The following is a 15,512-nucleotide window of genomic DNA, read 5'->3' on the forward strand; positions in this document are numbered from 1 at the left end:
GTGTTTTGAACATGTTGCTTACATGTAAAGAGGTGCAAGAAGGGCGGTGTGTCTAATTAGCCAATGGTGTGAGGGATATTGATTGAGGAACAATCAGGTACACCTGTATTGTAACTGTCTATAAAAGTGTGTGGTTTTTAATAAACTCAGCTTTTTCCACAATGAAGAAAATGGAGTCCCGCATGATTTATTTAAATAGGTAAAAGCGATAAAAATAAAATGTATATTGTCTAAGCTCAGTAAAGCGAGACTTAGGTATTGTTCAAACCCATAAAGCAGAACTCAAATCAGCAGGAACCAGGCTCCTGGTTTTGGCCAGGACACATTGACCTAGGAGTTGGCCAAACCTCCACAGCGCATGCCCAGAAACGAAGGTCAAGTAGCAAACACCTGAGGAAGACTTCTTACTTCATTGAAAGACCCCTGCCCACGACCCCCAGAAGGCATGGCACCACAGAAGACTAAGTATAATATGAAGTGCAAGGAGGCAGACAGTGGGCGGGGAATGGGTGGACAGGGAGGTGTGGGCTTGCGGGATCAATGTGTACTTAAACCTGAAACCTGTCTTGACCAGGTACGCATGTATGGTGGAAATATCCCCCATGTGTCCCAGCTGGAATAAAACATACTTGCTTTACAATCTTCATTGTCACGTCCTAATTCTGCAATTCACTGACCTACTAAAATTTGCTCATACATTTCAGAATAAAAAGCCACAATTTGGGGAATCTTTTCTGAACAAATGCTCAAGTCAGATTATTGTGCAGTATTTGTTCAAGATGATTTTCCCAACCTCATTGTTCTTCTGCCAATTTTTAAGCATATGCAGCAAGATGCAAACTTACTCCAGCTCTCAATTGTTCTGTTGTATCCTGCTGATCAGCTTCAAATAATACAGCATGACAGAAGCCAAAGAAAGTTGTTCATTATGAGACTACAGCATTTTATACAGTAAATTTTAGTTTTCCACCAATCAGCACTGCAACTCAGAGTAATTAAACAAAAAGTAAACAAGACATGGGAAGTTACTTTTATTAAATCAGCAGGTATAGATTTGAAGCAGGATTAAATCAGTAGGGAGCCTATTAACTAGCTATTTGTGTTAAAAGTTGCAGAAGCAAAAGAACTGCAGTATGTTGTTTATTGTAAACATTCTTTGTAAGCTAACTGCCTGAGCAACACAACCAGGAAGGGTTTTTTTCTGTAAAATTGCTCTGGTTGTCATAAAACATTCCCACCAGTAAAAACAGCATTCAGGTGTTTTGTTACAGTACCAAGAAAACTAAATTAGCTAACTTCTACAGAAGAAAAATATAATGAGGAGAGGAATCTTCATTACATTGAATAGTTGGCCTGATATAAAGGCAAATTATCACAGTAAACCAGGGAATAGTTTAGAATTGACTGAAGCTAACTAAAGCCTTGATTCCATTACCAGAGGGAAAATAAGTACTATTTATGAGATAATTTGGGGCTCAGTATTGACAACAAAGCACAGTCAACATTTTTCTTGAGTGACTAATATGTCTTCTTAATGGCAGCATGAAGGGCCAGATACAGATATTATTCTAACTAGTTAGAGCTTTATACCAGGATTTACTGAGCAGGTAAGTCACTAAAGTAATTACAAGTAGCTGTTTTTCATTTGCTTAAAACTCAGCAGTCCTAGCATCAGTTGTTAACCTGACAAACAATAAAAATCAAGCAAGCTTTAACATTTAATTTTGATTCCGATTTTTCCTGCTTACTATTAAGATAATCCTAATGAGGAGCAACAGTAACTTGAACTTGCACAAATTCCAACATTTTTTCACCTATAAACTTGCTTTCCACATCACTGATACTACAATGAGAACAATACCTTAAACTTACTCCCTAAACAAATAACACAGCTTATACTACTGAGGTGAAGAAATTGCATTATCCTGCACCTTACAAAAAATCATCTATATTTATAGACTGAAAAATTACAGCAAATAAAAAACTCGTAAGGTTACCTGAGAAAAAGCAGCAGAGCCAAGGCCAGAATCCACATCCCCTGAGCCTTTATCCAGTGCTTCAGTTAGTATACAATATAGTCCCCAAAATTCAATGTTTTTTCCCCCCCTGACTTGAGAGACAAGCTCCTTTGAACTAAACAGCACTTTGCTACTGGCTAAGTATCTTGTACATTTATATTTTTACATGTTGACCTACCTCAAAAGACATGCCGATACTTTCTGCTTGACACACCAACTCTAACAAGTTATGTGGCTAAGTTACATGGCTTCCTGAATTGCACAAGCTTCAGACTGGTAGCCCTAAGTATCTTTAATACTCTAAGACTTCTTTTTTCAGGATGACATCATTATAAGATGCTGTAACCTGAACTATGTCTACACTAAGGCTTAACCTTAGTTATAGCAATTCAGTCCTCATCACCAGCTGTGCAACAAACCAAGTTATCAGCTATATTTTAGTATTTATAATTAAAACTCAATTACACTTGAACACAATCGCTATTCTTAACTTCAATCAACACTGTTAGAAGGCTAGAAAACTTAAATCTTCAAATTCATCTTCTAAAGAATGACTGATTTGCAAGGTCCTAACTGCTGTAATACACAGTGTCTGGGCAGTGCCCAACTGATGCACATACGTTCTTCTGTATACAGATATCAAAATGATTTGGGTTGAAAAGGACCTTAAGACCATCTAGCCCGACCGCCCCCCCATGGGCAGGGACACCTTCCACTAGACCAGGTTACTCAAAGCCCCATTCAATCAAGCAGAATCTCACAACACTGTCTTATTGATTGCTAACATCAAGCTTAGAAATTAAGTTTCATAGAGACTTGAAGTCAAACCTGACATGAATTTTTATTTCCCATTGTATGTCCATACAGCATCTAAAAGTGTTCTGCAACCTAGAGTTTGAACATGTCATTTTACACATATGTAATTAGGGACAGCATCCTTGCGTCTATAACCACGTCATCCTGAAAATTTAGGAACTAAGAAGAGCTGGAACCATTTATCTTTGGGTGCAAGATTGTCTTGGAAAACCAGGTGCCAGCTTCTGCCACTCCAGCTCTGCAAAAGGCTCCAAGGAAATTATTAGAATCTTTCAGAGCACTCTCATTCTCTCTACACACTAATCAAGACTGCACAATACAGCACTACAGAACATGGAACAGTTGAAAATGGTCGTTGTAAAATTATTGAAAGAAATGCTTAACACAGATTAAAAGACACTACAAAATGTCAGAAAACACTCCTAAAGTCAACGGCTTCACACTTACCACTTTTAGAAACAACAGACTGCTTGTCTCACAGGATCACCTTACATTTTATGTTCAGGCAATGCAGGTGGACTCTATTCACCAGACAAGCAGCTGCCTGGCTGCTTCCTAGGCTGGAAATTCAGGCTGCACAACACCGTTTACTGTAGAAGGCACTGGGCCTGCTAGGGCTCCATGGAGGGAAGAGGCTTAAAGATAAGAAAATGCCAAGTCACGGTGAAATAGCAAAGAAGCCCCTGTCTTCCGCCTTTCGGACCCCAGCTTATCTCTCTGTAACCCCATAGGTCACTTTCCCTTAACCCCTGCTATTGGACAATTTTGGATCCCTCCATACCCTATATAATGGGCTGCTTTAGCCCATTCTGGTTAGAAGAGCCATCGCTGAAACCCTTCTCGGACCCCCAATAAAGACATCGCTGTGGAACTCCAGAGCAGCCTTCTCCTCTCTCTGCATCTGCCAGCTGGCCTGCAGCACCTTAGCAAGCAAAAGAGCTGAACTCAAAGAGCTGATAATCACTAAAGAGCTGATATTCCTTACACTTGCTAAAGGTTGCCAGTGGCTGAGAGCTGCTTGGGTTTCGGGCAGTCTGTCGCCGCAAGAGGACTGAGCTATCCGGCCTGTGCAGCCTGCTCTCAGCAGGAGGCCGGGATAATTTACTAAGAGGAAGTCACACAGTAAGCTGCCAGAGAAGTACATACACATAGGGCCAACTCCAAGATGAAGAAATGTCACATGCAACAGGAAGCTACTGTAAAGCACACCATCACTCTGTCCTTACTGCCCTGTGGACACCAGAGCCTGGTGCAACGCACTTAGAAAGCACCAAGAACTTTCTTTAGTCTTTTACAAAGAACATAGAGACAATGTTCAACTCCCACCATAATTACAGAACTGAGAAAAGGAAGGACAATTTGATCTTCCTGCTATACCTTTCCAGTTAACACAGCCAAAGTCTTCACAGTACCAGCTATCATGATGATGAGGGGATTTTTAAGCTTATTTGGCCAACACTCCCCAAAATATCAACTATCTCTTGCCATATTTCCAGGAAAGATCTCTCTGGCTTTCTTCTAAAGCATTATTTTAATCAAAATTCCAACAAGAGAAAAATCACAGGGAGCTCTGCTTCACCCTCAATAATCCTGTCATAAGAAAAGGGAGTCAGTTTATAAACAAACAATTTACAAGCACATTCTTCCTGTAACCTCAGCAATAAAAATAGTATATTCTGATGCACTGTTTAAATAACTATACTTTTTTAAAAAGCTTAAGATGTTCAACTATAGTCTTCAAAAATTCATAGAACCAATTTACAGCTAAGTGAATGCATCCAGACTGAGATATGGTATATGCCATGAGAATGTTCTTTATATATAGCAACTCTCAACTTGGGAGCTATGATTAAGAATCAATGTCCATCCCCAACTTCAATAGTGAATTATCCCAGCTCTGCTACAAACTAGCAGTGCCAAGTTCTGCTTCTGGGAAAACAGACTTCACCTCTGTCTGGATAGCAATGTTATTTTAGGATCTACTGTGTCAATCCAACTGCCTGCTGTTGTCCCCTTACCTAATGCACTCATAGCTTAGCAGCAGATATTGGGAACTCTCCTGAAACAGTTTCCAGAGGAACTTTTCCTTCCCCCCAAGTCTAATTGTTGAAACCATCCATTTCCAATGGATTTAACCTGTATTGCTATACTCTAAAGCAACCTATTTTGGGGAAAGATGTTAAAGTTTGAAAACAATTTATTCTAAAAGCCACATTAGCTTGACACCTCTGCCCTACTGGTGATCAAAAGCATCCCTAAAACTAGGTTATTGCATGCAGCTATGTGATCACTTTCCTGACAAATATTCCCAAGGAATTAAAGAAAACATGCTAACAAGTAGCACAGGTTATAGTCAAAAAAAACTGTGCCCTTTAGACCTAAATTAGAAATTATTTTTATTCAGTTATGAGAAGAAAAGGCCTCAAAATGTCATAATTATAAATTTTTTTTTTTTTCTGAAACAGCAGTTCCAAGTCAATTATCCCATCTTTGCCTAGTTTGCTTCTGCTGTTAACTCCTTTGCAGACACTGTGATCAGCACAAAAGTTCCATGTATGGAGGCTCATATTAACTAATAAAGAGAGTGAGCCTTCAGGAAACAATTTTAACATGTACCATAAGCTATGCCTAGGCTGCTTATCTTATCCTTAGTGCCAACTCACTACAGGGAATGTAAAAAAGGGCTGCAGGACTAGCAAGCAAAGGAATAACATTAGTATATTAGAGAAATTCATAATTTCCTTGGAGAAATTTGACCATGTAAAATGGTCTTGCTTTCACATGCTTGATGATCTTTCGCCAGATTCTGCAGTTTTAGTAGTAATACTTCATACAAAATAAATCCCTAATACAGTCATCACATTTTACAAATGTTTGCATGGAAGCAGAACTCAACCTATGGTATGGATGTACTCAGTTACAGCTCAGGAAGGACACAGTCAGTTCTGCACTAGCTTTCAGACATATGCTCTAGAGGAACACAGGACATCACGAAGAAGTCTAAACTCAATGCTTCCCTTCACCTAGCTTTATTTCAGTTTTAAAAACATAGGAGCTACAACATTCCAGGCCAACATTATCCCAAACCTGCCCCAGCTAAACTCTTATTAGTTGTACATTATCAGGCATTTTACAAAAGCAAGTGCATTTGGCAAGTCTATTTAAAAGAAGCAAGAAGAAGGCATGAAGCATATCTATACTCTTTTAATGACAGAAAAGCCACACAGCTAATCACACCAAAATACTGAGATTATGAAACTAGTTGTTTCTCTGCTTTGGATTCAAATACTGTATACTGTCATCACTGAAAGAACTTTTTAAATAATGAAGATAAACTATGAATATGCCATTTGACTATTGACTATGTGGCATGGTTTGGTTTGTTAAAGGCTTGGATTTTAGCTACCACTAATTACAAAGTATTTATGGACAGGGCTTTGAGCAACCTTACTTAGTTAGTGGAAGGTATCCCTGCCTATGGCAGGGAGGTTCAAACTATGTGATCTTTAAGGTCCCTTCCAACTCAAACTATTCTATGATTCTGTGATTCTATTTCAACAGAGCAATCCATAATAATAAGGAAGAAACTGCTCCATTAAAAGACTCATATAAATGGTGGATTCACATGCCAACATTTAGTTTCAAGATACTCAGGGATTATGTGATTAAAATCCCACTGGCTTGCTGGGAGGATTCAGCAAGATAACTACAAATTACTTAGAGGGCTAGTGTCAAAAGGACCTCTGTTCAGCCTCTGCTCTAGATTACTGACCCACTTATGAAGAGTTAAGCATCCCTGCTGTGCAATGCCAACACCCACTCCATCTGTTGGCTTCTGCTTTCTCAGAACCTCTATTAGTCTGCATAAGAAGTTCTGTTAATTACAACATGAGCAGCCTTTGCACAGCACACACAGTAACAGCCTCACTCAGTATGTAGTCATCTTGACAAACAGCATAGGAACAGAGCAATCCTAATTCAACAGGATTATCAATGACACAGTAATATATAATATGCAGATTTCTGAAGAGGCAATTTAATACAACCTTTGTTCAAGCTGCTTTCAGTTTTGAGAAAAGCTTGTAGGTGTTTAGTTGCTTTAGGTTTCTATGATGAAAAAGTATACTAAAGTACTGTATCAAACTCTCTGGAAATCTCCAAGGGGACCAGAAATTTGTGAAATCACAAATGAAACTTCTGTTGAAGAAATAATGCAACAGTGGGAAACAGAAACATCCCACATTTGTCAATATCTACACTGAGTATTAGTAAGTAAATCTAAAGGAAGTTTAAAAAATCCACACAAAATCAAACACAAAAACCCTCCCCAAGCAAAACAAGGTTTGAAAAGCTAGCCCAGCTGCCACATCAGAACTACACCACAGCATCTTGGCACTTCAAACTTTCTGCTGACTAGGAAGGAAAAAAGGTCCAAATTCAGCATTTTATTATTTATCCCGGCTGATCTGCAGATCGTTAAGACATTCATTAAATAGATTTCAATCAGCAGTGTCATTAACTTACTAAATCCAAGAACAAGAATCTCCAGAATTCATTATAGTACTGAGTTGACATTTTTTATTTCCTGGGAACCCAGACTCCTGCTATCAAAGTGAAATAATATCAACAATCCAAAACCTAACTATGAAACTCAATAATTCTGGCAAGCCTGAAATAATCTCACCCCTTAATACTAAAGCCATTTCTTAGTTTAAAATTAAACCTTGTACAATTGCCAACATCACTTCAAGAGCTCTCTAGCTACTAGCTTACTCCTAAGGTAGTTAAGAAAAGTAAAACCTAGGTCCAGTACTTTTTACAGCTTACTGGAGGATAGAGGAGAACAGTATATCACAGCCCAGCAAGAACTACTGGTCATAACATGGAGGCTATACAGAGTATCATAGAGCTTTGTATTTCGTTTTAAAGAATTATTTAGTATGTCACACAAAAGGTCATGCAAGCAGGACATACCAAATGTAGACTAGGAAAATAATTGTATATTAGCATACTGTTTAAATCCTCTAGAAAAATTAGACAACTGTTCTTTTGAAATATGAATATTTACTGCCCCAGTACCTTTGCAGGAGAGCTCTAGAAGACAGATACACATTTTATATCAAGTGAATCTCTATATGGGATATTTAGCTTGTCATATGAAACACCTCGCAATTAAAGCATTTTGTCTTTATCATGGTAAAGACTTGCTAAATACATAGTCATCTTATGTCAACTCAAGAAATACATACCCCTACAGGTTCCAATCTTAGTCTACTGATATACACCAAGACAAGAAAGAGCTAATATTTTATTTCCGATTGTTTTCCAGCCAGCAAAAGGAAGAAAGCAGAAGGGAAACCCAGATAATTTTGGAACTGCTCTAGGGAAGAAAATACAAGCAGAGGGCAGCATTAGAAACAAAAGGTGGATAGAAAAGAGAAAATACAATTAAAGTAGTCATTTATTCAGATCATACTCATGATTTTCCCAAACAGCTGTGTCAAATCTAAAAGAACACTAGAACCATTATAGGAGCTATATACATTTGATATATGGAAATCGCCAGTGACACCAGTCAAACCTAGTTTGTGCTATAATTAATAAAAGTTTAAAAGTAGTTGGGATGAACATGCTAATACAGAAATTAGGGTCATAAACCAGATGCAGTTTCTCTCCCCTAGAAATTATTTTAAGTGTCAAGGCACTAAACGCCCAAAATATTCCCATGTCACCAGATCCTCTTTTTCATAGAAAACCACACCTGTGAAGCGATTTGATACTTGTGTTGCACACAATGAGCTTGCACAGGCACCTTAGCGGTATTTCTGTACAACATGAATGGAAAACAGATCACATTATACTTACAAAAATAACCCTTGCTGTTATGAACAAAAATTCGGTTAATATTTTTTTTTTGTGAGAAAGAGTTACAGGGACGAAGCCAGATCTGTCTCTGCCGGTATTCTTAGTGCTTTGTTATTGTAATACCGGGTCGTTGAGGCTTATCTCCTCTTTTGTATTAGTAAAAAGCCTGGCTGGGTGCAGTAGATGGCCCTTCCCCGAGGCTGTGCTCTCTTCCAGCATAGGGAAGACACCTGAGAGGGTGGGGGGGGTTATGCAAAGTGACTCCAAAGTCCAGAATGCTTTGTGGGACCCCGACTCCAGAGGCACAGAGAAAACCCCAAAAACAACGAGCCAAATAAGAGTTGAGAGACTGGAGTGATGTCTGGACGTGAGGAGCCGAGTGCTGAGCCTGCAGAGATGCTGAACACCTTCGGAGCCCCTCTCGCCCTGAGCAGAGAGTCGTCCCAACGCCGGGACTAGCCATCTGGGAAGCTCACAGGATCAACATCTGACGGGGACATCACGCCCTAAAGGCTCCCACGAGGACTGGATCCCCGGCTCTGCCCCTAGTGGACGGAGCTGCGCATATCCTCCTCCTCTGAGTCGCCCTGGGAGACGTGACGGGGACTGCAGCCCTGCCGGGACGCCCAATCCTGAGCTGATCACTTTTAATAAAGGCATTAAAAAGGAGAAGAAGTCTCCTGGCCCTGTTTATTTCACTTGCCCCTCGCACAGCAGTTGCTATGAATTAAGTTGAGAAAGACAAAGCGGTATAATGCAAGTTATTTACCTAAATGTATATACATATCAAGAGTGGAAGAACAGTTCTAGAAATATTTCAAGTTATTCAATAAAAAAGCATTTACAATAACCAATAACAAAGAATTAACATAGTCTTCAGACAGTGTGCCTCCAAAGACAAAACTTCAAAAGGGAGAATGGATACAGCTTGTACAATTTAACTGAAACTACCAGACACAATAGAAAATAAATAGATGACTGAAGTGTTGACCAAGGAAAAACTAGTCTTATTTTTAAAATGAAAGTTCAAGTATGCTCCTCAGACTATAGACAGGGTTATTAAATAAAACCATAAGGCAGTGCTGCAAACTAAGAACTGTGCTAGGTACCACCAGAATACACAGAATTTGAATCTAAACAGCAATGAAAATTGAAACAAAGATATTAGAAATTGTAACTTTACAAAGCATGTGATTCAGTTATGAGCAAGCACTATTAAAAAACAAAATAGGCTTTAAAGAATTTGTAAGGAATCAAAGCATGCAACTGATTCTTTAGTAATTTGTTCAGCTAGCCTAAACATCCATTTACTTATTTCCATAGTGGTTGTAACAATTTTAAACATAACAGCACTTACCTTGGAATTGTCACACATTTTGTACTGCAATTCTGAGTGGTAATTGCCTTCTCAAGCTCATCCAGCTGTCCTGTTTTCTTTAGCTTCTTGACCAAGCTTTTCACGGCTTTTTCACACCACTTTTCATCCTGACCATTCTGCTCACTACCAGCAGCCCCTCCAGAGCCACCAGCAGATTTTTTCCACCCCAGAAGTCTCTTCACAACTGGTGGAGTGAATGGCAATATGGATGACATGACTTTCACCAGACAGAACACTCAGCAAGCAATAAATTAAAGAGATTCCCGTCTGATCCCTAGAAACACAAACCAAAACAGACACATTAGCACTGAGGTTTCACGTGAAACAAATACCTTGCTTCAGACTTTTTATTACCAAATGCCATAGGACCCTGCATCCTAAAATAAGTCAGATAAGTCTGCATAAAGGTTAGGTACTTCATCAATAAAATTCAAATACAAGTTTGCTGCAGACTCTTCAGCAGTTAGCACAGACTAAGGTTACTGTTGGATTAGACATTTAATTTTTCCTCAAGTCTTTTCTGGCTAAATCCAAGAAAAAAAAAACAAGTTAACTCTAGTCTAGCTTTGCACCTAGGCTGGCTGGATCTATTAATTTATTAAAATTTTCCACAAGTGATATGCACATTCTGCCCGTCTCCAAATTAATTTAGCAAGCAAAATTGTGTTTGAAATGTCATTTAGTCATGACAGCTTGACAGAAGTCTTTCAAGAGCCAGCCATTTCATAAGCCTTTTTTCCTTGTTTGTCATGCTTTAAGTAACTACCAATTTTTGGTACACCAATTTAAAATTCACTTATAAATCTGATAATAAGCTTATTTCCATCTTTCAATCTAGAGTTCAGTGGCTTACAGATAATTAATCTTCTCAACTGGCAGTGCTCAAAATCATCAAGTCTTTCAAAATTTATTAAAGGATAGTTAAAATCTTAGTTTGCAGATACATGGGTAATAGAACTATCCATTTTCAATTTTGATAGCCTTTCAGTATCAATTACCTGATCAGGTTGTTTATATGAAATTAAATATTAGAAGATATGCTGAAAGTTGGGCTATGTTTAACACTCACTACAACTTGCACTTCAAATAATTTAAAAGAAAAATTATAGCCATTTAGAAAAAAATTCTTGGTTTTGGAGCTTCTATTAGACTAGTTTTATGTATTAAAATATAAGCCCCAAACCAGCCACATTATTTCAGGCAGACAGCTGTTAGAAATTGTTCAAGTACATAATGGTCTTATGGATAGAAGTATGGCATTGAAGTAAAAAAAAAAAAAAAAAAATCTTATTTCCACGGAACAAACTCCAGGAAGTTCCCTTATTTCCAAGCTGTATAAATTAGTTCAGTCAGCTGAAAAAAACTTGTTTTAGCTAAAACTTAACACTAGATTCAGTCTACTCAATTTGAGCTCTCAAGGCAGCTTACATGTCTCTACATCCTGTACCGGTACATTCCTCACTTCTTTTCAGAACACACCAACTTAATGTTACTGAAGTTTCCCATCAGAAAAACAGCATGGTTGATTTGGGATACTTCAGGCTACAGTATTTATGGCTAATTTATACCTTGTCACATCTGCAGCTTCACTGAGAACCAAGTCAACAGACACTATATTATATTCTACAAGTAACTTTAAATCAACTTTTCAACTTCTGCAAAACAGAACATTTAGTAGGCATGAAATTTCAGTTTCAACTAAATTATACCTCCATAAACCAGCTTCTGAGAGCACCTCAAAACACAGGTGAAGCAAGAAATGTAGTTTTCTCGGATCTGGGAAACATAAGTTCCAATTAACAGGGTCTCAAGATTTACACTGGGAACTTTATGCAAGCCATTCAAAATAATCTGTCCTAAATAAGTGAATCATAGAAATTTTCAAATTAAACACTGACTAGGACACTCAGGGTACAGTTTCATAGGGAGGCAAGCCAACCCAACAGTTTCCTGACACAGGAAGCACAGCCCTCCTTTTCTACCCTGTGGCACCACCACCTCTGCATCTGTGCTAATACTTTACCACAAAGACTCAGCTAGATAACTGTGAAAAATGCATATTTTATGATTGGCTTTTCACAAATATTAAAATGAATATTATATGTGTTATGTTAGAAAGTTATGCTGTATTAATTTTCTTAAGTAGTATGTTAAATATAGTTTTAGGTTATAACATAATGTTAAAATAGAAACTATGCTATGTAAGATATTTTTTTTAAGAGAGGAATGAGGTAGTCGCACTGAGATAGCAGCCACAGGACACCTAAATCTTTCAGAGAAAAAGAATTTATTGCTCCCTTGTTGCGGTGTGAAGCAATATCCTTTCCCAGTTCCTCCCTCAGGTATGCCAACCTCTCCCTTCCCCCTCTCCCTCTCTCCCTTGCTGGGTTCTGTCAGTCAATCTTAACATTCCAGCAAGGCCGTCGTGTGGTTGGTCAAGTTCGAAAGATGCCCCTCAGGCCTGGGGTCATTGGCGTAGCCAAGTGTCATTTGTCCCCTGAGACCTTCCTCCTCTCACCTGGCTGGTGCTCACCTGTCCCTCCCCCTGTCCCTGGGCTTAAAAGGAGACTGGACTATGCGGTCAGCATTCTGTTGGAGCTCTTACCAAGATTCAGATGTCCGTGACCATGGAATAAAACTCTGGATATAAACCCTCCGTCAGAATCCTCTCCTTTTTGTCTTCACTGTCGTCTGAAGCCTTTTCACCAGAGGTAAACTGAGTTTCTACAAGCCTGGACTTGTTCCAGTGCCTGGCTGCAACATCCAGCCAGCCAAAGGTGTCTCTGAGGTGAAACACCACAGCTGCCACCTTTGGCCCAGCAGCAAGGGTCAGACAAGCCCAGGCACGTTCCACCTGGTAATATTGGGATCTTATTCCAATAGTCCCTTATCAGAAGAAACTATCTTCTTCCTGCCTCGCTCATCCCTGAAGATGCTGCCAGGATTAAGAGGAAGAAGTTGACACAGACCAGACAGAATCCTTTGTTTGAATGGAATTTATGCATCATGTATGAGATGTATGAATATGCAACAGGCTATTGCTTTTAAGGGTTAATCCTCTGTTAACGTGTGTCCTTTTTCAGGCTTATTTTGCCCAGAAAGAGGTACCTGGACTGTCCGTAACACTTTGTTTTTATTGTCTCGCATTGTCCTAATCCTAATTGTCCAAATTTTTATTACTCTAATTATATTACTATTTTTTATAACCATTTATTACTATTAAACTTTTAAAATTTTAAAAACAAGTGATTGGCGTTTTTCACAACAAAAAAGTAAAAACAGACCCACTTAGGGATAGCTTTTGTTTTCTTTTTTGCTGAACTAGTCTTCTTTCAGGTTAACAAGTTGCAGCAGCTCACACAGAGTACTGTAAGTACTCCAGCTGATGTCAGGGGAGTTACAGGAGTATGTATGGAGGACTCCAGTCCCAGCCTTCAGCAGCCATTGTAGCATTGACTGCTTTGCTGGAAATGCAAATCTGGGCACGTACTTTTAACTTAGATCATTTATTTTGGTGGCAAAGCCAAATAGGCAGTCTTACACTCCCTTTTTCGCATGTTCTGAACTGTTCACAAGCCTCAAAGTGAAACATGTTAGTCCCCTAATGCAGTACATGAAGTAACTCCAGAGATTAAACAGGAGGTTTGCATGGCCTCTGTTTTAACAAACTCTCACACTAGGTTTCTGAAACAGGGAATAGCAGTCACTCTGAGTGTTATAAAAAGACTTGAATATTTGAGCAAGGCCAACATTAGATGCTTCAGAGGCATTTGCAAGAAATTGAAAAAGACCAAATCAAAGAAGATAATCTCTTTTGCATTAAGGATCCCATTTTAAATACTAGCAATTGATGGTGTAATACTTGAACATTAAATTCAGTGTTGAAAGGTGTGGGCAACCAAGTATCACTATCAGTGCTTATCCACACACCATTTCTTTTCCTCATCTATAGAGCTCACTGAGATATATGTATTTCCTGTTTAGCTTCAAATTTTTTACCTTTCATTGCCCCAGAATACTCCTTTGATTGCCAGTCTTATAAAACACACACTTGTCCTGGGTTGACTATATGATGCTTTTATCCCCAATAATCCGTTCTGTTTATGCTGAATAATAAGTTTTGCACTTTTAAGACTTGTTCCAGAGAGTGAAGGGGGGAGAGAAGAAGCGCAGTTTGTTTTTAGACACTGCACTCCTCCACATTCCTCCTCCTGGACTGTTGTTGTCTGTGGATGGACAGACCTCTCCTTTGTTTTAGTTAGTTTAGCTAGCGGAGGCAAAGAAGTTCCCTGGACTGTGAGGTTTTTTTCTCCCCTTTTCTTTGGACCTGTTTAAACCTGCTCTGGACTGAATACCCACAAGAGCACCTGCAGCTCGCACCTGGAAACCTAAACAATATTTGTTGCGGTGTGTTGCAATGTCCTGTTTTAAACTTCCGGGTCCCTTCCCAGGTGTGCCTATACCTTCTCCCTTCCCCCTCGCCCCTTGCTGAGTGTGCCCTGTCAATCAGGCTAACATACTGCAAGGCGTCGTGTGGTTGGTCCCTCAGGCCTGGGGGACATTGGATAGGTGTCCCTAGTCCCTTGAGACCCTGCCCCTTTCACCTGGTTGGCAGCTCACCTGTCCCCTCCCCTTACCCTGTCCTGGAGCTTAAAAGGTTAATGAGACCATGCGGCCTCTATTCTGGTTGGAGCAGTTGCCCCGGTTCAGACCTCTGTAACCATGGAATAAACATCTGGATATAACCCTCCAGCAGAATCCTCTCCTTTATCTCTTCACCATCACCAGAAGCTCTCTCTCCTGAGGTAAACGGAGTCCCTGACAAGCCTGGACTTGCTCAGTGCCCTGCTGCAATCTCCAGCAGCCAAGGAATCTCTGGGGTAAAGCACCACAGTGCCGCCTTTGGCCCAGCAGCGAGGGTCACACTGACCCAGGCACAATCTAACTGGTTATATTGGGATTCATATTCCAATAAATATTAAAAAATAGAACCCCTTGCTGCTCCAAAAGAGATGACAAACTCAGAAAAGTCCCCTCCCTGGGTTGTTGCAGCTTGGCTCACTCAGTCTCTTATCAGTCACTCCGGTGCTGGAAATGTCTCAGCCCAGGCCCAGCGGGCCACAGATGCGAGCTGCCAGTGCTCTTCTGGGTGTTCAGTCCAGAGCAGATTTAAACAGATCCAAAGAAAAGGAAAAAAAAAAAAAAAAAACAAAAACCAAACATAGTCCAGGGAACTTCTTTGCCTCCACTAGCTAAACTAACTAAAACAAAGGAGAGCTCTGTCCCGCTGTCTGTCCATCCGCAGACAACACAGTCCAGGAGCAGGAATGTGGAGGAGTGAGTGCAGTGTCTGAAAACAAACTGCATGCATCTTCTCTCCCCCCTTCACTCTCTGGAACAAGTCTTAAAGGTGCAAAACTTATTATTCAGCATAA

The 15,512-nt window shown here is 39.6% G+C and overlaps 1 protein-coding gene across 3 annotated transcripts in view; it reads right to left on the reverse strand.

Moving 5' to 3' along the window:
• The window catches only part of LOC135460627 (mothers against decapentaplegic homolog 2-like), a 96,691-nt gene that overhangs the window by 72,092 nt on the left and 9,087 nt on the right, over positions 1–15,512 (reverse strand). For all 3 annotated transcript variants that reach the window (XM_064737524.1, XM_064737526.1, XM_064737525.1), the window contains exon 2: positions 10,057–10,351. In XM_064737524.1, coding sequence (XP_064593594.1) covers positions 10,057–10,292 — 236 coding nt within the window. In that variant the 5' untranslated portion in view covers positions 10,293–10,351. The remainder of the gene's footprint in view (positions 1–10,056; positions 10,352–15,512) is intronic.

Source organism: Zonotrichia leucophrys, unplaced genomic scaffold (assembly GCF_028769735.1).
Source record: "Zonotrichia leucophrys gambelii isolate GWCS_2022_RI unplaced genomic scaffold, RI_Zleu_2.0 Scaffold_68_246365, whole genome shotgun sequence".
Classification (NCBI taxonomy): Eukaryota; Metazoa; Chordata; class Aves; order Passeriformes; family Passerellidae; genus Zonotrichia; species Zonotrichia leucophrys.